We start from the raw sequence: 27579 nt of genomic DNA, 5'->3' as shown, positions 1-27579 counted from the left end.
CTTACAAATTCGGACAGTTCACTAAGGTGCATTGTCCGTCTATAATGCTGCATGCTGCGCTTTTCTAAAAGAATTCACCATCTTTTTTGTGGTGCACCTTTAACATAGGGCGTGTGACAGAATTTGAAAGTTAAATACAGCGCTCTGTCCGAATCAGTCGGACCGTCTGACTGCACACCCCCTAATTTGTGTTGCATGGAAGCCAGCGTTGCTACGCCACCAAAGGTTCGCGTGCGACACAATCTCAGTGTAGACACTTCTGCTGTAGCAATCGCCGCCATTAGGTCTTTTTTTAAGGTAGTTATTATATTTCTAAGCTTGAAAAAAAATTGTACTAGGTTTTTCTTTTCAGTGGGATGTCTTATTTTTGGCGAAACAGGGAAGAAACAATTATGAGGCTGCCACTGTGTACTGTTTTTTGGATTTTATGGATTTCTACAGGGTACCTGTCACAGTCTGCCAGTGTTGGGCGCTTCTATGAAGTTGCTACTACATGTTAAGATTAATACTTGGGGGTACTTTCTTTTATGAAGCTGATATTCTTAGGACTTTTCTCATGATTTGACTATAGTGACTAAATTCAGAATATTATTATGAGGACAACAGGTTTGATTCTTATGTATTTAAAATAATTTTCCAAAAGTATGACCATAAATAGTTTACACGTGACTAGAAACATTATGAAACAGCTACTATAAGGGCTATTATAAAGTTGCTATTATAGGTATTATTATGAAGCTACTACAAGTTTTATGAAACTGACACTATGGGGCATATTTACTTACCCGTCTGGAGGAGTTCACCGAAAGTGCATTGTCTGACGATCATGCACTCTGCTGCTATTCACAAAGATCAGGAATAATATCAACTAATATTCATGTTTTTAACCGTCTCCTATCCAGAACTATATAAGAACACACTGGCTCTCTTATCTCATTTTTTTTTTTTGCGAAAATTGACTGATACGATGAACATTTGATCCTCTTTGCCTAATGTGGCTACGTATTAAAACATATTGGGGCAGATTTACTTACCCGGTCCATTCGCGATCCAGCGGCGCGTTCTCTGCGTTGGATTCGGGTCTTCCGGCGATTCACTCCGATGTCCACCAGGTGTCGCTTCTCGCTGAATTCCGCCAAGGTCTGCCGGAGTTCACGATCCTATCCTGCGTGCAGGTAAGCGCTTGTCCAGCAACATTTTTTTTTTTTAAATTTGGCGGTTTCTCCGAATCCGTCGGGTTTTCGTTCGGCCATGCCCCCGATTTCCGTCGCGTGCATGCTGGCGCCAATGCACCACAATCCGATCGTGTGCGCCAAAAACCCTGGGCAATTCAGGAAAAATCGGCGCAAAACGGAAATATTCGGGTAACACGTCGGGAAAACGTGAATCGGGCCCTTACTAAATGACCCCCAGTATCTGGAATAAAGTTTTTATTTCACACCATCCTCCATTATTTATACCTATGTTATGGTGTTGTCACTCAAATTCTTATAAAGCATGAAGGGTTCTGTTGTGCAGCTAATACAATGGTGCACATCTAAAAGTGACTTTTATTATCTCATTAGCTTGGTTTATAGATATATAGTTATTTATTTGTAAACAGTCTGATTGTGGAGCAGCACAGCGAGTATAATGGATCAAGTCTAGTGGTGGGTGAACGCCTCCAAAAAACCTGATCCACTGGTTTGTAAGGTCAGATATCCAAAAAAAAAATGCAATGGGGCAGCACTCTTTGAGGCAATGGAGTGCTGCCTCATTGCATTTTTTTTAGTTATTTATTTGTGTCACCATTGTGTAAGGGAGCAAACAATGATGTATCTGTGTGACGCTCAGTGCAATTTTCGGCAAAAATAGTTTGGTGTCCCCTGTGGATTTAATGTTGCCTTTGCTGCATATTTTGATGAATATACACATGTGGGGTCTGTATGATCTCCTCACATCTTACTGTTTTAGGAAAGTACCGTATATAAGTATTCTGGATTTGTACATATTTTAGAGGAAGTTTCGAATTTTCTTGCAATTTTTGCATTTTATTGCCATTTGCTGCAAAGTTGCATGTCAGTGGTGTGTGGAGTGTGTATGAATTTTAAAGTTATTCTTGTTTACATGGTGATTTCTGGAAAAAAATAGATTTTGACAGTATAGGAGATTTTTATTTTGTGCATTATATATTTTTATGTTGAATCCGTTTATTGAGAGACAGTTCAACAAACAGTGAACAATAAAAAGAACAAGAAGATGAAAACAAGTTGCATTATATATTTTTAAACACATTTGTGGATAGCAACCAAATATGTCACGGTTTTTGATTTAGCATTTTTGGGAGTGTAAATTCTTGACGTTGTGTATTGTGGTATATATAAATGTGCTCACTTTGTGTTATTAGTTTTAAAGCCCTATTTGTGCATAGACCTCCACTTTGATGTGAGTTTTATGTAAAAACGTACATTATCAAGGCATTTTCATTGCATTTTTTGTTTAATAATTTGTGTTTGTCACAAAGTTACATACGGGTGGTCAAATGTTAATCGCCTGGTTGTCTGCTTTCAAAATTCTATAGGTTTTATGGGTGCCTTTACTTTATAATCTGTTTTATTGATATATTTTGCAGGTTGTGTCTTAAAATTTCTAAAAGCAGGTATTTAGTTATTCCTGTGAACATATCAATATGAGGCATTTGTAGACTCTACACTCTATTACATTTAGGAGATGTGAAGGTAAATATTTTCTATTTGGAGCACATTTTTTGCTCTCAAAGTCAAATTTTAAGTATATTTTATAAATTTTTTCAGTTTGAATCAAAATTGCATTAAGGCGCCTATGTCTATAATCTCTTTAATGCAATTTTGAAAAGGGGCAGGTGTCTGGTTTCCGAAAACATGTGGTTTGTTGTGGTTTACTTTAATTCTTTGTGCTGCAATTTCAATTTTATTTGTAAATGTCAAAATTTTAAAAATTGCTCTGGCCAATAATGCGACAAAAGATACAGAAATGCCTGGCAGTGAAAGGGTTAATACCCCTTGGTTGAATTACCAGGTGAAGATGCTTATCATCCATCTACTGTAGATATATTATCTACTTTATAGTTCTCCATCTAGAAATCTCTATCATAATCTCTATACTGTATATACTGCCACTACCAGTATTTGTGGTGACAGATTCCTTTTAATTCGGGGACTGCATGTACTGTTCTGAAGTTTCTATGATTAATACTAATGTAAGCATATGACTATAGTATATATACACATATGCATTTTATGTATGTATGTATATATGTGTGTATATCATATTATCATAGTATCATAGTATATAAGGCTGGAAGGAGACGCAAGTCCATCAAGTCCAACCTTTAAGAATTAAATAAATGTTTTATCCCCATAACCCGTGATATTTTTTCTCTCCAGAAAGGCATCCAGGCCTCTCTTAAACATGTACATAGAGTCCGCCATAACAACCTTCTGCGGCAGAGAGTTCCACAGTCTCACTGCTCTTACAGTAAAAAACCTTTGCCTATGTTGATGGTAAAATCGCCTCTCCTCTAGGCGTAGAGGATGCCCCCTTGTCCTGGTCACAGGCCGAGGTATAAAAAGATCTTTGGAGAGATCCTTGTACTGTCCGTTCAGGTATTTGTACATTGTAATAAGGTCTCCCCTTAGTCGTCTTTTTTCTAAACTGAATAATCCCAAATTTTTTAATCTGTCAGTGTATTCTAGTTCCCCCATTCCCCTAATAATCCTGGTTGCTCTCCTCTGCACCCGTTCCAGCTCTACTTTATCCTTTTTATACACTGGTGCCCAAAACTGTACACAATATTCCATGTGTGGTCTGACCAGGGATTTGTATAAGGGCAAAACTATGTCTTTATCATGAGAATCTATTCCTCTCTTGATACATCCCATTATTTTATTTGCTTTAGCAGCAGCCGCCTGGCTCTGGTCACTAAAATTAAGTTTACCATCCACCAATACCCCCAAGTCCTTTTCAGCTTTGGTTTTACTAAGTAATTGACCGTTTAGAACATAATTATACTTTTTGTTTCCATGGCCCAAGTGCATAACTTTACATTTATCTACATTAAACCTCATCAACCATTTCTCTGCCCATCCCTCAAGCTTCCACAAATCCCTCTGTAATGCTAAACTATCGACCTCAGTATTTATTACTTTACACAGCTTAGTATCATCTGCAAATATTGAAACTTGACTGTGTAAACCCACTACAAGGTCATTAATAAAAATATTAAAAAGAAGTGGCCCCAATACTGACCCCTGTGGCACTCCACTGGTAACATCAACCCAATCTGAGAATGTGCCATTAATGACCACCCTCTGTTTTCTATCACTAAGCCAATTACTTACCCAAATACACAGATTTTCTCCTATTCCCAGCAGTCTCATTTTATATACCAACCTTTTATGTGGCACGGTGTCAAATGCCTTTGAAAAGTCCAAATATACAACATCTACAGCGTCCCCCAGATCCAGTCTTGAACTTACCTCCTCGTAGAAACCAATCAGATTAGTCTGACAGGACCGATCTCTCATAAACCCATGGTGACGCTGGGTTATAAGGTTGTGCTCAGTGAGATACTCCAGGATAGCATCTCTAATAAACCCCTCAAATATTTTCCCCACCACAGCAGTTAGACTCACGGGTCTGTAGTTTCCAGGATCGCTATTTGATCCTTTTTTGTATATTGGTACCACATTTGCTATGCGCCATTCCTGTGGAACATAACCAGTCCTCAGTGAATCTTCAAATATTAAAAATAACGGTTTGTCTATCACCGTACATAATTCATGCAGAACCCGGGGGTGTATGCCATCTGGCCCAGGTGATTTATCTATCTTAGTGGTTGTGAGGCGGCGTTGTACCTCTTCCTGGGTTAAACTGTTGACATTATAAAAAGAATTAACATTATTCCTCATTGTGTCTTCCACCAGGGGATTTTCCTGGGTAAAGACAGTTGAGAAGGCGACATTCAGTAGATTGGCCATTTCCTCATCTCCTTCCACCATGACCCCCATGTTATTTCTAAGGGGACCCACACTCTCTGTTTTTAGTTTCTTATCATTTATATACTTGAAAAATAATTTGGGATTATTTTTGCTCTCCCTGGCAATATTTCTCTCAGTCTCTATTTTTGCGGCTTTTATCTGCTTTTTACAGGATTTATTTTTCTCTCTATAATCCTGTAATGCCTCATTGCTACCTTCACGTTTTAGCACCTTAAACGCTTTATCTTTCTCGCTTATTGCTTTCCTTACAAGACTAGTTAGCCACATAGGGTTTTTCTTGTTCCTTTTATGCTTTTTCCCATAAGGTATGTGTTTGTCACAGGACTTTTTCAGAATATATGAGAAAAAGTCCCATTGGGGGGGGGGGGGGGGACTTTTGTCTTTGAGAACATTATCCCAGTTTATGCCTTTAAGGTCTTCCCTTAGTTGCTGAAAATTTGCCCTCCTGAAGTTTAGAGTGTTGGTTGCCCCTTCACTAACGCTCTTAGTAAAGTGTAATACAAAATCAATGATATTATGATCACTATTCCCCAGGTTCCCCCCAACCTGTAGTTTGATACCCTATCAGGTCTGTTGGTCAGGATAAGGTCCAGCAGTGCCCCCCCTCTTGTTGGCTCCAGGACTAGTTGCGACAGGTAATTGTCTTTTGTTGTTGACAAGAACCTGCTGCCTTTGAAGGACCTGCAGGTTTCTGCCCCCCAGTCGATATCTGGGTAATTGAAGTCTCCCATGATAAGTACTTCACCATGCTTTGCCGCATCCATTTCACTTATCAGCATTTCCTCTGCTGCCTCCATTATATTTGGAGCCTTATAACAAACCCCTAGTAATATTTTATTATTCTTTTTCCCTCCTCTTATCTCAACCCATAGGGACTCCACATTTGCGTTACTGATGTCATCTCGCAGGATGGGCTTCAGGCAAGAATTCACATATAAACAAACCCCTCCACCTTTTTTATTTATACTATCCTTTCTAAAAAGACTATAACCATCGATAGTAACAGCCCAGTCATAGCTACTGTCCAGCCATGTCTCGCTGATACCCACTATATCATATTTCCGCTCCAACATCAAGAGTTCCAGTTCTTCCATTTTGTTTGTGAGGCTTCTGGCATTTGTGTACATACACTTTATATGGTTTTCCTTGTCCGTATTCCTTTTGTCCTTATACCCCAATCTCATTCCAGCCCCCCTTCCTCCCTCATGGACTATGACTCTTCCCAGCTCTCTATGTACACTGTCTTTTTGCCCTCCCCCCAGGTCTCTAGTTTAAACACTCCTCCAACCTTCTAGCCATTTTTTCCCCTAAAACAGCGGCCCCCTCCCCATTGAGGTGCAGCCCATCCCTACTGTAGAGCCTGTAGCCGACAGAAAAGTCAGTCCAGTTCTCCATGAACCCAAAACCCTCCTTCCTACACCAACTTTTGAGCCACTTATTTACCTCCTTGATCTCCCTCTGCCTTTCTGGTGTGGAACGTGGTACAGGCAGTATTTCGGAGAAAATTACCTCTGAGGCCCTTGCCCTGAGCTTATGGCCTAAATCTCTGAAATCATTTTTAAGGACCTTCCACCTACCTCTTACTTTGTCATTAGTGCCAATGTGGACCATGACCGCTGGTTCCTCACCAGCAACTCCCAGTAATCTGTCAACCCGATCCGCAACATGCCGAACCCAAGCACCCGGCAAACAACACACTGTTTGGTATGCATGGTCTCTGTGACAGATTGCCCTGTGTGTTCCCCAAATAATCGAATCTCCCACTACCAGCACCTGTCTGACCTTGCCTGTGCTCCCATTACCCTTCTTACTGGAGCAGACATTCCCCTGGTTGCTAGCGGCCACGTCTTGCTGCAGCATTGCTACCCCAGAGCTAATATCCCCCTCATCCGCCAGCCTGGCAAACTTATTCGGGTGCACCAGATCAGGACTAGACTCCCTACAACTCTTCCCTCTACCCCGCCTTCTACATGTTACCCAACTAGCTGCCCCCTCACTCTGCACCTCCATACTTCCCTCCCCACACCCATCTTCCCCAGAGAGTTTGTGCTCCAGGAGCAGCAAACTTCGTTCCATATTATCAATTGCCCGCAGCCTTGAAACTTGCTCATTTAGATCCAGAATCTGGGCTTCCAGATGAGCAATTTTCACACATCCCACACAGCAGTACAGGCGGTCCCCTACTTAAGAACACTCGACTTACATACGACCCATAGTTACAAACAGACCTCTGGATATTAGTAATTTATTCTACTTCAGTCCTAGGCTACAATGATCAGCTATAACAGTTATCACAGGTGTCTGTAATGAGGCTTTAGTGTTAATATTGTTTCTTATGACAATCCAACATTTTTAAAATCCAATAGTCACAGAGACCAAAAAAGTTCTGGCTGGGATTACAATGATAAAATATGCAGTTCCGACTTACATACAAACTCAACTTAAGAACAAACCTACAGACCCTATCTTGTATGTAACCCGGGGACTGCCCCTCAAACTTAAGTCCTTTAAACCTAAGTCACACTTAAGACACTGCACACACTTCGGATCAATGCACACTCGCCGCCAAGCTCACACACTTGCTTTTCTGATGCTTTTTTTAAAGGTTATCTGCCTCAAAAATCTGCAGAGCTCACTGCAACAAGATCTGGCTGTATGTATGTATGTATGTATATATATATATATATATATTGTGGAAGATTTGGCCCGGTAGAGACTGTGGTAGCGGGGTGCTGTGATGCAGTTCAAGACAGTGACACCAAGGTACAGTCCAAACAGGTCTCGCCTGCGTTTATTGCAGCAAAAATAAACCAGCCTTTACATTCAGGTATTTGAATAAACAAACAAAAAACCTACCCATCAGGGTGCTAACTATACAAATAGTCCACTAACTCACACTATACAAAGATCACGTGGCTGCTCCAGGCACAGAGGTCCGGGCTGTGTCCTCTCAGCCTCCTTCCACAGAGAGACAACACACTCAACTCTGCTGAGTGATTTTATGCAGGCTCATTAGTCTGCACCCATCACCTGTGTCCAAGGTGCTGGACAAACCCACCTCAGCACTAAGGCCTTGCATAGAAGCAAAACCTAGGGGAAACATACCGCCCATCCACAGTTAACCCCTTCGGTGTCTCACAAAATATATATATATATATATATATATATATATATAAAAATATATATATATTTTTTTTAAAGATTTGGGAACAACTCATTATATGTTGTATGTACACATGTTTTTTTCCACATTCGGTTTGTAGTGATGTGGGCATTAGTATGTCTTATCCAACATTTTTTAACTGCGTATGCACTCCTTGTTTCTGTAACTATACTATTATATACACACATGGACATTTTGTTTCTTTTTTGCTGCTGTTTTTGAGCTGAAAATAGATTGAGCCATGAATGGAATCGACAGGTATGAGCTGTTAACAAATTCCTAGCTACCTAGATCTACACCATAAACGATGTATGTTTTCAGCCTTAGACAGAATTAGAAAACGTGCCCTGAACTGGGTCATATTAGTCACTGTATTTATGTTGTTCTGTATTTGTAGTGTTACACATTATACACCAGAGCAGTCTGATGGTCACAGGATTCTGACATTGCGGTTTTTCATATGCACAAGGGTTTGTACATCATCTAGAAATTCTCCCAGGTTATGATCTGTCCATCAACAACAGAACAAATCACATGTAGAAGTAACTGCTGATTTAGATTGCAACACCACTTGAATGAACCCTTCCTGTTATTGTGACACTTGTGGATGTCCCCACACACCATACGCTTTCTATCACTAGGATCACAGTATGAGTGCTGACACCACAAGTACCATGTCTTGTACTATGAGTATTGTTGTCAAACTATAATAAATCCCTGATACGCTAAAAAAAAATATGGACTGCAAACAACATACACTGATAACCAGAGAACCTTCCAACATTAAAACATTTTGTGGTGTTTACATTCTGATCCGTTTTTCTGATCTCACAATACTGTGCTGACAAGTAATGATGCCAACCTGGCCTAAGACAAAGAGTTGGCACCAACTAGTCAAATGACAAAGGGTGACATCCCTAGCCAATGGCAACGTCAAGGTCCAGGTCATCTGTAGCTGTCCACGTGGCCATGTGAAACACTTTCAGCCATTCTTCTGAATGCAGCCATAGCAGCTACTGTGAGTTCCAAGGTGTCAAGGGGGCCCATTAGATAAGATGATTCAGCACACAATAGTGATGCGTTAAGGATGCATTACTGTGTACAGCACTTCCTTCACAATTTCTTGCTCCAGCATAAACCTCTGTTCCAGGGTGTTCCAGAAGACAACATTGTAGGTACCCTGCAACACATTGCACTGCACGTACCTGATGGACCTCTGTAGAGGTAAATGAATGTGAAATAGCACTACTTTCCATGCTGCATCTGTACTGGCTATTGTATTTAGTAGACACAGACTGGCAATAAGTGGCAATTTTTATGTATTTATCACTGCCAGTCCTTATGCCGCAGACATGAAATGATGTGCATTGCTTTTATGTTCAAAGAGGTTCCCAACCACAATTCTACTATGGGTCCCAGCCTTTTCTAGTTACACCAACACCATTTTTTCATGAAGTATATTGTTGTACTGGATTTGTGTATAGAATAAAAACTATTATTATTTTTACAAAATAGACTCCTTGGGGCTCATTAACTAAAAGTCGCTCTACTCACTTTTGTCAGACTGTTCACCTTTTTCAACGATTGCACAGCTGGGACAGGTATTTAACAGGTGTCTGTGCTGGGATTTTTGCGCACACAATCGTTTTTTTGGTGCAGCTCCGCTGGCTTCCATGCAACACAAATCGGGGGGCGTGCCGTCTGACAATCTGACTGATTCGGACTGAGCGCAAGATTTAACTTTCAAATTGTGGTGCAAGCCCATGCACTTACATGCACCACTTAAAAATAGGTGAACCCTGTGGGATCTGAGCGGGGAAGCGACACGTGCAGGATATAGGGCGCACGATCTTAGTGAATCGCGGCACAGTTCATTATCATCATCAGACAATGCACTTTCAGTGAACTCCAGCAGACGGGTGAGTAAATGTGCCCACTTGTGTCTTTTAGTACATAATTATTTTATTTATAATTAGAGATGAGCGAACATACTCGTCCGAGCTTGATGCTCGTTCGAGCATTAGCGTACTCGAAACTGCTCGTTGCTCGGACGAATACTTCGCCCGCTCGAGAAAATGCCATCTCCCGCCGTTTTGCTTTTTGGCGGCCAGAAACAGAGCCAATCACAAGCCAGGAGACTCTGCACTCCACCCAGCATGACGTGGTACCCTTACACGTCGATAGCAGTGGTTGGCTGGCCAGATCAGGTGACCCTGGAATAGACTAGCCCCTGCCTGCGCTGCTCGGATCATTCTGTGTCTGGATGCCGCTAGGGAGAGAGCTGCTGCTGGTCAGGGAAAGCGTTAGGCTGTTCTATTAGAATAGTGTTAGGCAGGAGTGATTCAACAAGAACCCAACAGCCCTTCTTAGGGCTACAATAACGTTATACATTTCTTTTTTATTTGCTTGTGGCTGGGCTTGCTGGCACTAGTAGTGCAGCTAGTACCATATTGTGAGGAATTTGCAGGGGGACCTGCTACCGTTGTGTTTAGCTCTTAGTGACACACATATCCACCTCAAACACCAAAGTGGGACAATTTATTAGGGGTTTGATTAGAATTAGGCAGAGTCTGCTTATTTTTTTTTTTTTTACCTTTATTTCATTTTATAGCTCAAACTCATCTTGCAAAGCACAAAATCCAGTTGTGTGCTGTCAGTGTAGGTTAGAAACTAGCCATAGCAATAGGATAGCATCGTTTTGGTAAAAAAAAAAAAAAAAAATAAACACAAAAAAAAAAAAAATTAAAAGTTTACACTTTAATTTGGAAAATGTTTAACCCGAGGGCTAGGGGTAGAGGGCGTGGACGTGGGCGTCCAACTACTGCAGGGGTCAGAGGCCGTGGTCCTGGGCGGGGTGAGACACCACCTGCTGATGAGGGAGCAGGGGAACGCCGCAGAGCTACACTAGGTTCATCATGTCTCAAGTTACTGGGACTCGTGGTAGAGCACTGTTGAGGCCAGAACAGTGCGAAGAGGTGATGTCGTGGATTGCGGACAATGCTTCTAGCCATTTGTCCACCAGTCAGTCTTCCACGCAGTCCACCCATGTCACCGAAATCAGCACTCCTCCGGCTCCTCCACCTCAGCCTCCTTCCCCCCAGTCTGCCCCCTCCCAGCAAAATTTGGCATTTGAAGCGGCATACTCTGAACTGTTTTCTGGACCCTTCCCACAGTCACAAACCACTTGTCCGGTTGCTGCTGAGCAATTTTCCGATGCCCAGGTTTTCCACCAGTCGCAGTCTGTGGGTGATGATGACATTATTGACGTAGTGGAAGAAGTGTGTAAAGAGGTGTCGGACGATGAGGAGACACGGTTGTCAGACAGTGGTGAAGTTGTTGTCAGGGCAGGAAGTCCGAGGGGGGAGCAGACTAAGGGATCGGAGGATGATGAGGTGACAGACCCAAGCTGGGTTGATAGGCCGGGTGAACACAGTGCTTCTGAGACGGAGGCGAGTCCTATAGCAGAACAGGTTGGAAGAGGCAGTGGTGGGGCCAGACGGAGAGGCAGGGCCAGAGTTGGTGCATCAGCGCCAAATGTTGCCCGTAGTTAAGCTCCCGTGGCGAGGGCTAGATTTTCAGAAGTCTGGAGGTTCTTTAAAGAAACACCGGATGACCGACGGACTGTGGTGTGCAACCTTTGCCAAACCAGGATCAGCAGGGGTTCCACCACTACTTGCTTAACTACCACCAGTATGCGCAGGCATATGAATGCTAAACACCCCACTCAATGGCACCAAGCCCGTTCACCTCCGGCTGGGCACACCACTGCTCCTTCCCCTGTGTCATCTGCTAGTCAGCCCCCTGCCCAGGACCACGGCCCAAACACCTCCCGTGCGAAAACCCCATCTTCGCCTCCACGATCCTCCACAGCATCCACCAGCGTTCAGCTCTCCATACCCCAGATGCTGGAGCGCAAAAGGAAGTATAGCGCAACCCACCCACACGCCCGAGCCCTCAACGTCCACATCTCCAAGTTGCTTAGCCTGGAGATGCTGCCCTATAGGCTGGTAGAGACCGAGGCCTTTCGAAACCTCATGGCGGCGGCCGCCCCTCGGTATTCGGTCCCCAGCCGCCACTACTTTTCCCGATGTGCCGTCCCAGCCCTGCACAAGCACGTGTCAGAGAACATCATCCGTGCCCTGACCAATGCCGTTTCTGACAAGGTCCACCTGACCACGGACACGTGGGCGAGTGCTGCCGGGCAGGGCCACTATATATCGCTGACGGCACATTGGGTTAACTTGGTGGAGGCTGGGACCGAGTCTGACCCTGGGGCTGCTCATATACTGCCAACGCCGAGGATTGCGGGGCCTACCTCGGTCCAGGTCTCAAAGGCCTACTATGCCTCCTCCTCCTCCCACCCCTCCTCCACCTCCTCCTCCTCCGAATTAACATCCGTGGGCATGGCGCCATCAGTTGGTAGCTCTAGGCACAGCAGCAGTGCCATTGCTAAGCGACAGCAGGCGGTGCTCAAACTGCTGAGCCTAGGCGATAAAAGGCACACCGCCCAAGAGCTATTACAGGGCATCACGGCGCAGACTGATCTGTGGCTGGCACCGCTGAACCTGAAGCCAGGCATGGTTGTGTGTGACAACGGCCGTAACCTGGTGGCGGCTCTGCAACTCGGCAGACTGACACATGTGCCATGCCTGGCCCATGTGTTAAATCTCATAGTTCAGCGTTTCCTCAAGACATACCCCAATCTGTCTGATTTGCTCACAAAGGTGCGCCGCATCTGTGCGCATTTCAGGAAGTCCAGCACAGATGCTGCCACTCTCAGGGCAGTGCAGCGTCGCCTCCAACTGCCCGCTCACCGACTGTTGTGCGACGTGCCCACGAGGTGGAATTCAACATTAACCATGTTATCCAGAGTTTACCAGCAGCGCAGAGCGATTGTAGACTGCCAGATGTCAACTTCCACCAGAACTGGTAGTCAGGTCAGTCAGCTTCCTCAAGTCTACAATGAGGAGTGGACGTGGATGTCTGATATCTGTCAGGTGCTGAGTAACTTTGAGGAGTCAACACAGATGGTCAGTGGCGATGCCGCCATCATCAGCCTCACCATCCCGCTGCTTGGCCTGTTGAAAAACTCTCTGGTCAGCATGAAGTCGGAAGCTTTGCGCTCGTCACAAGAGACGGGGGAAGAAGATTCCCTTGTTGATAGCCAAAGCACCCTTAGGTCTGTTTCTCAGCGCATATCGGAGGAGGTGGAGGAGGATGAGGAGGAAGAGGAGGAGAATGTTGGCGAGACAGAAGAGGGGACCATTGTTCAGTCCTTCACTGTTCAGTGTGTATGGGCAGAAGAAGAGGAGTTGGAGGAGGAGGAAATGGGCAGTCAGGCCAGTGAGGGGAGTGAATTTTTGCGCGTTGGGACTCTGGCGCATATGGCAGATTTCATGCTAGGCTGCCTATCCCGTGACCCTCGCGTTCAAAGAATTTATTCCAGCACCGATTACTGGGTATTCACTCTCCTAGACCCACGGTACAAGCAAAATCTTTCCACTCTCATCCCTGGAGAGGAAAGGAGTGTGAGAATGCATGAATACCAGCAGGCCCTGGTGCACAAGCTGAAACAGTATTTCTCTTCTGACAGCGCTAGCGGCAGAGGGCGTACTTCTGCGGGACAAGTAGCGAGGGAGAGTAGGCGAGCAGGCAGCTTGTCCAGCACTGGCAGGGGTACGCTTTACAAGGCCTTTGCCAGTTTTATGTCACCCCAGCAAGACACTGTCACCTGTCCCCAGTCTCGGCAGAGTAGGGCTGATCTTTACAGAAAGATGGTGAGGGAGTACGTAGCTGACCATACCATTGTCCTAAATGATCACACAGCTCCATACAACTACTGGGTTTCAAAGCTGGACATGTGGCACGAACTGGCGCTGTACGCCTTGGAGGTTCTTGCCTGCCCTGCCGCTAGCGTGTTGTCCGAGCGGGTTTTCAGTGCAGCTGGTGGCATCATCACCGATAAGCCTACACGCCTGTCGACTGATAGCGCTGACAGGCTGACGCTTATCAAGATGAATAAAGCCTGGATTTCTCCGGATTTTCATTCTCCAACAGGTGAAAGAAGCTCAACCTGAATAATGTATGCACTCCTCCTCCTCATTGTCCTCCTTCTCCTCCTCTTTGTACACTAAAGCATAGGAAACTGGCTATTTTTTGCCAGGGCCAACTGGCTCTAGCTATAGTACTCTATGTATTTAATTTTTCTGGAGGGCCACCTACCCGGTCCTCTGTTTTAAGCAATTTTTGGGAGTGCCACATACAGGCACTAAATCTATTTAATTTTTCTGGAGGACCACCTACCTGCTCCTCTGGTTTGAAAACTTTTTTGGACTGCCACATACAGGCACTCAATTTATTTAATTTTTCTGGAGGACCACCTACCTGCTCCTCTGGTTTGAAAACTTTTTTGGACTGCCACATACAGGCACTATCCAAATTAAATTGTCTCCATAGCAGCCTCCACATGTCGTCTTTTTAGCTGGCTCCACACGTTGTCTCCATTGCTACCTCCACACGTCATCGCCATAGCTGCCTCCAAAAGTCGTCCATATAGCTGCCTCCATACATGGTCTCCTTATCAAACGAACTGTGTCAGGCAGAATTTTGGGTTGTTTTCATGGATTCCACATCAAACTTGTTAAGTTTGTCGCCACCCTGCTGTGTAATCCACAAAATATACTGGCAAACTTTTATCATTTACCAATATTATTTCAGCGCTTCTTGCGCATCTGTTTACATTCCCCTCACCCGCCATATCCTAAACTTATAAGAACGCTACTACACTTGATCTTATACAAAAGGTTCTTAGAAGTGCTGTTTGGGGAGTAGCCTAGAGACAGGGGCTTGGATTGGCGAAAGCTCGCCTGGCTGCGGAGCGCCAGCTCCATCTCAAGATCCAACTAACATAGTTGTAACTGCAGCACCTTTAATCTACTACTAGTTCACTGCCTCCATACATCGTCCCCTTATCAAACGAGCTGTGTCAGGCAGAATTTTCAGGTGTTTCACCAGATACATAGTGGAACGCGGCCCATCTGTCGCCGCCATGCTGGAGACCTGAAGTTGCAATCATAGCAGCGCAATATGGATGCCCCATACTGTCGCTCTTAATCATGGAACCATTTCCGTAAAAACAATTAAAAATAGAACCACTATGCTATTCCATTATTCCTAGGTGAAATATTCAAACGACCCGGCCTGCTTTGAAAATTACAATTTTTTCAAAGTAAACGCTTCTGGCCCCCAGGCCCATTTTGGGTGGGGAGGAGCCGAGAGACAGGGGCTTGGACAGGCGAAAGCTCGCCTGGCAGTGGACCGCCAGCTCCATCCCAAGATTAGGCAGCCTCAGAGGCATCCATGCATGCTGCCCCTGCTGTTTCCTGTCCATTTTGCCTCCACGATCCTCCACAGCGTCCACCAATGTCTCATTTCAACTCTCTATACCCCAGACGCTGGAGCACGAGAGGATATGCAGCACATCACCCCCTTATCAAACGAGCTGTGCCAGGCAGAATTTTCAGGTGTTTCACCAGATACATAGTGGAACTCGGCCCATCTGTCGCCGCCATGCTGGAGACCTGAAGTTGCAATCATAGCAGCGCAATATGAATGCCCCATACTGTCGCTCTTAATCATGGAAGTCGTCTCCATGGCTGCCTCCACATGTCGTCCCCTTATCAAAAGAGCTGTGTCAGGCTCATTTTTCGGGTGTTTCACCAGATACGTTATGGAACTTGGTCACTATGTCGACACCATGCTGTGTTATCGACTAAATATACCGTCAACCTTTTGTTCACATAGGAAATCATTTCACCTCCTTTGGTGAAACCTGAGTCCATTTAGGGTATGTCGCCATGAGACTCTTTAGCCTGCCACTGCTGCCGCTGCCTCTGCATGCCATCCCCTATAGTGTCAGGGTCAATTATTGGATGTTTTAGATGCTATCTAGCCTCATTCGGTCATTCTGTCATGGCCATGCTGTTGCCCATAATTTTGGCATAATGGTGCGATTCAGCAGCCTCAGAGGCATCCATGCATGCTGCCCCTGCTGTTTCCTGTCCATTTCCGTGGCGTTTCCATCCTTTTCTGAGGTTCCCAGGTGTTTGGCCAAGCTTCCATGTGCAGAGCCTTGGTCCCCTCGAAAAATGATTGAGTCTTCCATTGACTTCAATGGGGCTCGTTATTCGAGACGAGCACTCGAGCATCGGGAAAAGTTCGTCTCGAATAACGAGTACCCGAGCATTGTGGGACCACTGTGGGAGATAACAACCTTAGCCGCAACCCGGGAGCGGAGTCTAAGTGAACTCCCGGTCTTCGCCAGAGCCCGCCGCAAAGCGGGATGATCTTGCTGCGGCGGGGAGTCACCAGGTCGCTCCACGGGTGTGACAAGGCCTGCGGCGGCAGCCAAGGTAGGGACCACGGGCAGGCAGGACCATGGATGGCAGGCAGGACCACGGATGACAGGCAGGACCACGGATGGCAGGCAGGACCACAAATGGCTGCAGGACCTCGGATGGCTGGCAGGACCTCGGATGGCTGGCAGGACCTCGCATGGCTGGCAGGATTACCGGACCGCCACAGGATACCAGTACCGCCACAGGATACCAGTACCGCCACAGGACACCAGGACTGCCACAGGACACCAGGACCGCCACAGGATAACAGGACCGCCACAGGACAACAGGACCGCCACAGGACACCAGGACCGCCACAGGACACCAGGACCGCCACAGGACACCAGGACCGCCACAGGACAACAGGACCGCCACAGGACACCAGGACCGCCACAGGACACCAGGACCGCCACAGGACACCAGGACCGCCACAGGATAACAGGATCGCCAAAGGACACCAGGACCGCCACAGGATACCAGGACCGCCACAGGACACAGGAACACGGGAACAGCACGGAACACCACAGAACACGGGAATCACCATGGGACACGGGAATCACAGAATCCACGGAGGCGTCTTGAAACGCTCGGGAACACAGAGGGCTTTCAATTCAGTAACAGGACATGAAGATCCGTCAGGGAATGCTGGGAATCGCCAGGCTATATAGCAGAGCCTTGATGCCAGCACCAATAAGGAGGACACTGGCCCTTTAAATTCCTGACGAGCCGGGCGCGCGCCCTAGCATCGGGAGCGCGCAGCCTCGGAGGAAGCTGGCGCGGGACCCGGACGGGGTCGTCGTGGAGTCCGGAGCCAGGTGAGGTGAGTATGGACCTCGGGGAGTACAGCGGGACACAGGTGCCCCCGCGATCCGAGACATGGATCGCGGGGTCACCCGTGACAGTAACCCCCCCTTAGGGCTCCTCTTCTCTTCTTCTTCAGCCCGCTGTTCTTCCTTCTCAGCCTCCTCCAATTCTTCTTGGTGATGAGACACCTTAGGAGGAGAGCAGGCACCAAGAAGACTTGGGAAGCCGCAGGCTGGGTCGGCTCTAGGCATACCGGAGCAGCCTCAGGGGATGCCGGTGGAGGCTCTGGAGCGGCGTCAGGGGATGCCGGTGGAGGCTCTGGAGCGGCCTCAGGGGAGGCCGGTGGAGGCCCTGGAGTGGCCTCAGGGGAGGCCAGTGGAGGCTCTGGAGCGGCCTCAGGGGAGGCCGGTAGGAGGCTCTGGAGCGGCCTCAGGGGAGGCCAGTGGAGGCTCTGGAGCGGCCTCAGGGCAGCCATGGGAAGCTGCGGAGTCTGAGAAGCCACTGGAGCAGCAGTGGCAAGCTGTGGAGTCTGGGGCGCCACTGGAGCAACACCGGGAAGCTGCGGAGTCATTGAAACAGCTGCGGGAAGCTGCGAAGCCACTAGAGCAGCTGCGGGAAGCTGCGAAGCCACTGGAGCAGCTGCGGGAGCAGGTCTAGAAAGCTGCGGAGGCTTGGGCGCCACTGGAGCAGCTCTGGGAAGCTGCGGAGGCTTGGGCGCCGCTGGAGCAGCTCTGGGAAGCTGCGGAGGCTTGGGCGCCGCTGGAGCAGCTCTGGGAAGCTGCGGAGGCTTGGGCGCCGCTGGAACAGCTCTGGGAAGCTGCGGAGGCTTGGGCGCCGCTGGAGCAGCTCTGGGAAGCTGCGGTGGCTTGGGCGCCGCTAGAGCAGCTCTGGAAAGCTACGGAGGCTTTGGCGCTGCTGGAGCAGCTCTGGGAAGCTGCGGAGGCTTGGGCGCCGCTGGAGCAGCTCTGGGAAGCTGCGTAGGCTTGGGCGCTGCTGGAGCAGCTCTGGGAAGCTGCGGAGTCACGGGAGCAACTCTGGGAAGCTGCGGAGTCACGGGAGCAACTCTGGGAAGCTGCGGAGTCACTGGGGACACTGGGACCAGCAGGAGGGGCGAAGTAGCCGAACTTGAAGTGGTTCAAACCTGGACTGGATTTTTCTCAGGAACTTGGTATGGGTAACCATGTCAGCCATATTAGCCATATTAAAATAATAAAAATCATCTCAATAAAAAAAAAAAAAAAAAATTATCCTCATTGGGATTTGAACCCAGAACCTGCAGTGTCCATGTACAATAATAACACAGCGCCTCAACCCACTGAGCTATAATCTCAGTGATTAACAAGGTGGAGAATTTTGGTCACTAAGAACTATGACTATATACTGCCTTGGTATATAGGGAGGGATCTTCTCAGATTATTGTAATTATTGAGACTATTATTATTATTATGGAGATTATTATTATTATTATTATTATTATTATTGAGATGATTATTATTATTTTTACCATTATTAATAATCATCTCCATAATAATAAAATTTATAATAATAATAATAATAGTCTCAATAATTACAATAATAATCTCTGAGAAGATCCCTCTCTATATATCAGTGCATTAGTCTGTATCACAGTGTAAATGGCAGATAACATGTCTTAGTTACCAGAAATCCTCAGCCCTGTATCACTGGGCTTATAGCTCAGTTAGTTAAGCTCCTGTCTTTGGTGCAGAGGGTCCCAGGTTTGAATCTCAGCCTGGCCAAAACTTTATTTAATTTAATTATATAAAGAGCTTGTGTCTGGGGAAGCCCTGGAGACCATATATGGACAGATGCTGATCTCAAGCTGATGACGTGGTCCCTGCTCTCTCCACTAAGCCGACACTTCTCTGAAAAGGATTCCCTCCCGATGTCTGCTCTGGGGAACCCTAGGAGATGCAGTGACCATATATGGACAGATGCTGATCTGAAGCTGATGACGTGGTCCCTGCTCTCTCTGCTAAGCCGACACTTCTCTGAAAAGGATTCCCTCCCGATGTCTGCTCTGGGGAACCCTAGGAGATGCAGTGACCATATATGGACAGATGCTGATCTGAAGCTGATGACGTGGTCCCTGCTCTCTCCGCTAAAGCCGACACTTCTCTGAAAAGGATTCCCTCCCGATGTCTGTAGAAGCCATTCTGTACTGTGAGTTCAGACTTTCAAAGTATTTACTATGGGGACACAGCGGGACCTGGGGGGAGAATCCGTGACAATCTCATAGCTGCCCGTGACGCGGGGCAGAGGTACGAAAAACTGGAAAGTCCCGTCAAAATCGGGACGGTTGGGAGCTATGGCATTGTAATCCTGTGAATTGAGTCAGCCAGGTGTTCCTGAGCTGAGCTAAGTCAGGCTGCAGCACCCCATCCCCTGGTGCAGCCTGACTCAGCTCAGGAACACCCGGCTGACTCAATTCACAGGATTACAATGCAGAGTGGAGGGGTAATTTTATAATTCACAGGAGCTGCTGACTCAATGTCATCTGATTTTAATAGCATCACACAGAGAAACTCACTACAGTAAATGAAGTCAGTTTGGGGTCTAGATGTGCCTGACAGGTTCACTTTAATAATCATCACTTGACAATGTAGTCTGCATTGACCAATTGTGTAAACCGTACAATACAATACAAGCCAGAATGGGAACACTGATGAGTCCAACAATTGGAGAATGAGAGTCCGCACCTTCACAATTCACTTAATACTCTGTAAAGCCCCTTTACTTCTTAGCAGCAGGTATGAAAAAATAGTCTGCATTTCTACTGACACCACTAATTACCAAAAAAACTAAAACAAGATCAAATTTCACAAAGTTCATGGACATTGGAGAACCACAGTAGCTTGGAAAGACATTGCGTGTCAGGGGACCTGAGGATGAGCAGAGAGAAAATAACCAAGACCAAGTCTGTGGCTGAACAGAAACATCAGCAGAATGGCTGAGCCGAGTAGACAGGAAAGGAAAAAAACCCTGAAGTTACATTGTGTCAAGAAAAGGAAGAGGGTAGAAGGTAACCAGCTGTGGTATAGCTGCCGCACAATCATAGTCTGGTACATGGCACTGTAGCAGAATACAAGAACCAATTCAGCTTCTAATAAGATAACCTGAATGCAATTTGTAGCTTTCAAATCTTTTGTAAATGTCGGAGTAAAGGGGTGACTTGCACATTGTCTGCTGTGCAGCTTAAAGGGAGTCTACTACCTTTACAAGCATTATTGTCTATTTGCAGCATTTTGTAGTGAAATGCCTTGTGAATTATTTAAAAAAAATCCCTTTATTATTGCTGTCAATTGTGCCATTTCAGAGAAATTTCCATACTTATGAGCTACATCATGTCCTCAGCACCTGAAGCACTGCTATTCTAGCCTGGAGCGGTACTATATCATGTAAGCAGTGAAATCATATTGTGAGAAGCATGGGGGAACACTGGAATAAGGGGGAAGTGATAAACTTGTGCTCCAGGTGTTAATGACAATATCTTGGTGCAGCAAATGGCTCATTATCTTATGGATTAAGCTGGAAATATATTGTAAATCAAATAATGAAAGCAAATAATATAATAATAAATCTTTATTTCTATAGTGCAATCATAATCCACAGCGGTTTACAAATAATGGGCTACATATACAAACAAAAAAACATGAAACAATAGGAGTGTGTTTCCCTTTTGCAAGAGCTTACAGTCTATGAGGAGGAAGGGGTGAAATTAGTCTGATCAGGTTAGGGCATTCTAGAGAATTGGTGCAGCTTGGGAGAAGTTACAAATAATAAAGATATTTTGCATATAACAATGGATTTCTTTACAACAGTAAACCTTTTGTGATTTTCCAAATATGCATACACATCCTTGTCCAATAACTAATCTCTGTGGTTGTGATAATGTTCAGTAGATATATAGCACTGACAAAAAGTAAGGAAAAGTCCCTTACAGCATGTGTAATACTATGAGTACAATCCATTACACAGTTCACTTTAGAAGGCTATGGTTAAGAGATGAAAATGGGTATCAACATGATAAATTCTAGGGTGGCACACATATATACCAAATACCAGTGTTTACTGGTCACACCCTAATTAACCCCCGTAATGTCCAAGCTTTTAGGGATTTTTCCTTACAAGTGTTTAGCTCCGAATTTCTATAAAATTGTCAATAAAAAAAAAAAATTGGTCTAAACTTTTCAGGAGTAAAAACTGGTTACTACAATCTCAGTGTTAAATTACATTATAAGCTGACACATATATTTTTGCAGTCTTTTGTTGTTTTCACAAATATTTTACTTTGTGTATAATCTTTGTACTATATAAACAAACAATTGTTTTTTGTTCCTTGTTCCATCATCAAGTTACATCAACGGTTTACAGCCAAGGGGCACATGAAGCTTTTATCACAAGGTTTATTATGGCTTGTTGCAAAACCCAGGACAATACAGATATACCATACATAAATATCTAATACTTTTTAAGACATGGGCATCCAATATTTTCATGACCATCTAATATCTGTAATGAGTATCCATGCCATATTGAACTTGGCTGCACAAGGTGTTAAATAGTTCATGTTGCGGAATGCAAATGGTTTCTAGATCACAGAACTCCATTCTTTTGGACATATTGGATGAGAATCTACTGTTGGGCTACACTTATCTAGCTTTGAGGGGTAAACGCATTGAGTGCTCTGGAGCATCTCCAATACCACAAAGCCAGACCACAGTAAAAAAATGATTTTGCTTCTGTTACACAGAAAAAGCTGATTATGTCTTTGTTTTTACCTCTACAGTACAGAATTTGGTTGCTATGGGAATATGGAAGAAGTCCTTTTAAAGATCAGGACAAAGTTTTGAAATTATTGTCTGAACAAGAGCAGAAAGAAAAGCTGAAACAAACAGAAAACCACTGGCTCAATCGATCTGAGGTGGACTACTCCCTGCCCTACAAAGCTTATGGCTCCAAAAACAGATGGAACAATTTATAATGAACAAGCTGAATGAGTAATAAGTAGCAGGTTCATATGTGCTGCAGTACCAGAGGCCAGGGTCATGCTGCATGATGCCAAGCTCAAATTAGCTTCAATGACTGAAGGGTTATCATGGTATAAAGATAAGTTCTCCAAATTCATGTTTCAAATCAAGCGATTATAATCTCTCTGCTTATTTGTCAGTGAATAGAAAGATTGGGGCTCATTTACTAAGGGTCCACGGATCGCATTTTCGTTGGGTTTCCTGACGATTTCCTCCGCATTTAACAGTGGATTTTGGTGCACGCGATCGTATTTTGGTGCATCGGCGCCGGTTTGCACGTGGCACAAATCGGGGGGGGGGGGGCAGGTCATCGGACAACCCGACAAATTCAGACTACACACAGGATTTAACATTTTTAATTGTGTCGCAAGACACACACTTACAAGCACGGGGAAGAAGAAGGTGAACTCCGGTGAACCTCGTCGGGGAATCGACGGATGCAGGAACTTGGGCGCACGAGCTTCGTGAATCGCGCCGGACCTCATCTTCGCCGGACCGTCCGAATCGGGGATCGCGACAGGACCAGGTAAGTGAATTTGCCCCATTGTTTATACACAAATTGCTTATATGTAGCTTTTTAGAAAACACTTTTATAATGCATTGAATTTCTGGCAAAGACTTTCTGTGATTTAGTATTCTGCTCACCACTTTTGAAATTGGTTTGTGGAAAGGGTGGGAATCAGGTCAACCCATGGTGGGATCCCACCGCCCAACAGATTTACTGTAACCAGAAAAGTGACACAGGTTAAAGTTAAAAAACCAGTCCCTGTCTGGTATAGATTCTTTCCTATTCGTAAGAGCTTTTCGAGAATTATTAAGAGTGTGGAGCCTCCTAACACTGGTGAATCTAGCTGCAGCCAGCCAAAACTAGTGCAAAAAAACCCATTTAAATATATTGGCCAACATTTACTAAAAACAATGCAAACTGCACTATGTGCAGTTTGCCTGTGTATAGTGCAAGGTGAGTCAGGTTCAGTATTTCTTCATGAATCTGGTGCTCCTTGCACTGCTCTGACAGAGTGCACCACTTTTTTTTGGTACACCTTTAACCCCATCCCGAGCAGGCTCGCTGGCTCGCATATTGCAGCAAAGGCTTACCGGTAACACCTCCGATTGGTGCTAGCACTTATTGCAGGTGTTTTCCCGACGATCGCCCAGGCAATGCTGTTGGTGGCTTCAAAAAGATGGGGGTGCATGGGCGCAGATCGTCGCTCCCTGAGATGTCTTCAATTTAACCCATTCATTACAATGTGCTATCAGCACATTGTAATGAATGAGGAGGAAAATCCCCGTATACTGATGGCAGTATATGTAGGATCGATCAGACAACCAAGTTTTAAATGTCCTAGGGAGTCTGAAAAACAGTAAAAGTAAAAATAAAAGTTAAAAAAAATACAAATCACCCCCCTTTCCCTAGAAATTATATAAATATTAATAAACAGTAAAATCATCTCAAATGTGGTGCAGACACTTCTAAAATACATGTGCAGGCAGTATGCACCTAAAAGAACGTGCAAAGTTCGACAGAAAACTGGCGCACGGCTCTTGGTAAATGTGCCCCACCGATAGCCTTCAAGGGACGCAAGCACTCCATATCTATTCCAAAGACGTTCATTGTCTCAAACCCAGAACAGAAGGAGCAGGACTGAGATAAACGTTGTATTTATTTACTGACAAAGAAGCAATTTTGTAATCAATCAGGAATTGAATACATAAATATAACAAATATATGAAAATCTGGAGAATGTCTCATCATACAGAAATTAAGATTGACATACATAAAAGCAGAATATTAAGCTGCGTTAAGATGTAGTTGTTGGATGATTAAACTATTTATTGCTAATGTTACTCAAAAACGTCTACACTCAGTGGGCAGTGTTTAATTGTCTTGGAAGGATATTTCATTGACCATCCATTAATGGGTCTAAACATCTAACATTGGATACTTTAAAAGCAGGTACTCCATATACTGAATCGCACTTTCTCTTTCTTGGAAATTATATAGAATAAGAGAAAAATTTCATGTTAAAGAAGACATGTTGCCAGAATTTTACCCCCAAACCAACAATGCCTTCTGGTGATGTATTACAAGTCCTCCCCATATCACCTAGAATCAGCTGCCAGTGAGGCACTGTATCTTAATAACAGCCATTTTTCTGATATGCAAATTAGCCTTCTTGACACTTATCCCTGGGTTTGACTCTTCTCCTCTCCTGAGCTGCCAGTGAACCACACCCCCTTATTTTGACTGACAGCTCAGTGTCTGATCAAATCAATGCCGTCTCCTTGTACTTAGGGATTGTCTGCCAATATTTAACTACATACATTTAAATCTCTATTTGCTTATAGAAAATATTGTGTAAATTTTTTTACACAGTGCCTAGTGTTGCATTCATGTAATATGACCAGGACAATGTCACCTAAGGTCCCCTACCCTTTACATTTGCAAAATGTACCCCAGGTATGTATCTGATCACATGAAATCAGCATGTCTCCATGGAGGATGGAAAGGAGTAGAAGTACAAGGCGGCATGCTATGATTTCATGTGATCAGATACATACATGGGGTACCTTTTGCAAATGTAAAGGGTATAGGACCTTAGATGGCGTCACCCTGGTCTCATGACATGAACTACTGAATAGTGAGTGAAATTACCCCCAGCATACAAGAGGTCTTGTCTGCAGCTATTGAGGAGACTCTGCAGGACTTACAGTCTGAGGTGGACATGCACACATCTCAAATAGCTGAAGCAGAAAGAAGAATATCTACTTTAGAGGATGACTTGGTTGTTACACTTACTATCCTGGAAGCAGTGACATCGGAGACTACTTGTCTCACTGATAAGGTAAATGACCTGGAAAACAGGTTTAGTAATCTGAGAGAAGTTGGCTTACTGAAAGCAGTCTCAGTAACACAGGACTACCAGGCCCCAGGCACCAAGGCCCCCCTCTAACTATCAGGGAAGGAGGATAGGCCTTGTCAAGCCATAGAAAAATACCTTGATTATGCTGAAGAGGAAGCAATCCTGAGAGCCTACAGAAAACTCAGAGATCCACTAAAGAGGACAACTGCTCTTTTCAGATTATCCAGCCGAACTTTCTAAGAACAGACACACTTTTAGTGACTTTTGCTCAGAACTGTATAAAAGGCAGTGGAGATTACAACTCTTATATCTCGCTACACTGAAAGTCACCCACCCAGACGGCATAACCCAAACGTTTACTGATCTGGTGGTAACAGAAATGATCCTGGAAGGCCTTCGGACATAGGATGTTGTTGTGTGGATTCTCACTAACAACTCACCGCCCCGATCCTCCGCTAGAGGGCAATCGACCTCCCACACGTAAAAACCCACCAGGACCACAGAGACCACCCAAGACTCTGCACCTAATTTTGGGTCTCCTTAATAAATAGTAATAGCCTTGAGAAACTTTGATAAGGACTGTGATGCATATAATCTCATTCCAGATAATGCATTACTTACTTTCCATTTTTTCAGACCAAAACTATTCACACAAATCAGGAGTTCTTGGCGATTCTTTGCTGTCTCCTCCTTTGAGATAAATATGGGCTAGTTTTTGTCCCCTACTATGAGTAGAAAGGGGGCTTTGATGAGCATAACTGAATTAGGAAAATTACAGCTGTTTAGTCAAAATTCCTTTAAGATGCACTTGTTTTTCAAATTACTTTGTGAACACAAAATAACATTTCACATTTCTATTTGTTGCACCTGTCCCCACCACGTACGAAGGTACAAATGGCTTTTGTGGCTTGGAAACCTGTCATAAAGAAACTGTAAAAAAGGATCCAAAGACCTTGCAGGCTTCTCCTTCACACTTTCGAGTTCAGAATGGAGCAAAATTAGCTTTGATGGAAACAAATACAAGATAAACTTCCAAAAAATTTCTGCGTTGAGGTCCTGCAGACTCAACCTTAGTTTCGATGTGGTCACAGTTTAGGGATATACAGGTAGTGAAATGAAACAGAGAAGATATTTCAGGGCTGCATGGAGGGGAAGTTGGCATATCCAGGAGTAAATGTTGTGCTGAGAGGCTGTTGTCAGTTCTCAGTGTTTTCTTTTTATGCAGAGCTAATTCCATGTATTTTGCTCACTTCCTGTTTTATTTTCCCTGATCTTCTGGCCCTTTCTTTTTTATTTTCTCATGCCCAAGTCCTGCAACATATTTTCAAAACATTTTGTAGAAGCAATGGATGCAAATGTATTTAATTTATAATTGAAAATGCAATTATAGATGCAAATACTGTAAATTTTGCTTCTTCTGAAACCTAAAAGCAAGGATTGTTGAGTAGCTCTAGGTAGCCATGAACATGTTAATTATTGTGCTGGGCCTAAATTTAGGCTCTGTTCACATCAGCACTAGTCATTTCCTTTGATTATTGGAGCAGAAAAAAAAAAAGATGGAAGTGACAGATCTATTGTATGATGGACACCAATAATGACCAAGAGACCCCAACCTAAAGGGGCCCCTAATGCAAATGTAATTGCTGCTGCAGCTGTAAGTTTGTAAATTCTTTACTCTTGTACTGTACTCCAGTTATATTATGTTCTATGAGAACAGTGGTTACTACTGGTTTTCTATGACTCTGAATCAATGTATGGCAGAGGTACAAATGATATGGCCCAAGCACGGCTTATTACTTGATCTTACATTTTTCTGACTCCATGCACCAGCATGTTTAGTTCAAATGAGCAGTACATGTACATTGAATAGGAGAGAGAAGACAACAGCTTGTGTTCACAAACATAAGAGTTAGGCATGTTGAAATCCAATTGCCTGGTCTTTATTCACCCTAACATCTGCCAGCCCCCTTGACATCTATGCCAAACAGAAAACAGACCAGCAGGGAAGGAATGTGAAAATCAGGAGACAGATGGGTGTGCAAGTATTCAATTAAGACAGTCAGGAATGAACTAGGGCAGTGTTTAGCAAAATAAGTACAAAATCATAGTTGACATCGCATCCTCTGCTGTGCTTTCGGACAGAGGGTGGTACATAAGTTATAGAATGATTTGGCAAGCTCTATGCAGCACTGTGTAATCTGTGTGCACTATATAAATAAAGGAATTATTATTTATTATTAGTACCACCCCCCTTTTATGAGGGGTCACCAGACCCTCTTTGGGAAC

The 27579-nt window shown here is 44.6% G+C and overlaps 1 protein-coding gene across 1 annotated transcript in view; it reads left to right on the top strand.

The window, feature by feature from the left end:
* Nucleotides 1-22539, top strand: part of LOC140070486 (dual specificity protein phosphatase 22-A-like) — a 52219-nt gene extending 29680 nt beyond the window's left edge. Inside the window, exon 7 of the mRNA XM_072117056.1 lies at nucleotides 22189-22539. Within this exon, the coding sequence (XP_071973157.1) occupies nucleotides 22189-22383 (195 nt within the window). The 3' untranslated portion in view covers nucleotides 22384-22539. The remainder of the gene's footprint in view (nucleotides 1-22188) is intronic.
* Nucleotides 22540-27579: the final 5040 nt, after the last annotated feature.

Source organism: Engystomops pustulosus, chromosome 7 (genome assembly GCF_040894005.1).
Source record: "Engystomops pustulosus chromosome 7, aEngPut4.maternal, whole genome shotgun sequence".
Lineage (NCBI taxonomy): Eukaryota > Metazoa > Chordata > Amphibia > Anura > Leptodactylidae > Engystomops > Engystomops pustulosus.
The sequence above is the reverse complement of the archived record's forward strand: the minus strand, read 5'-3'. Positions and strand labels throughout refer to the sequence as shown.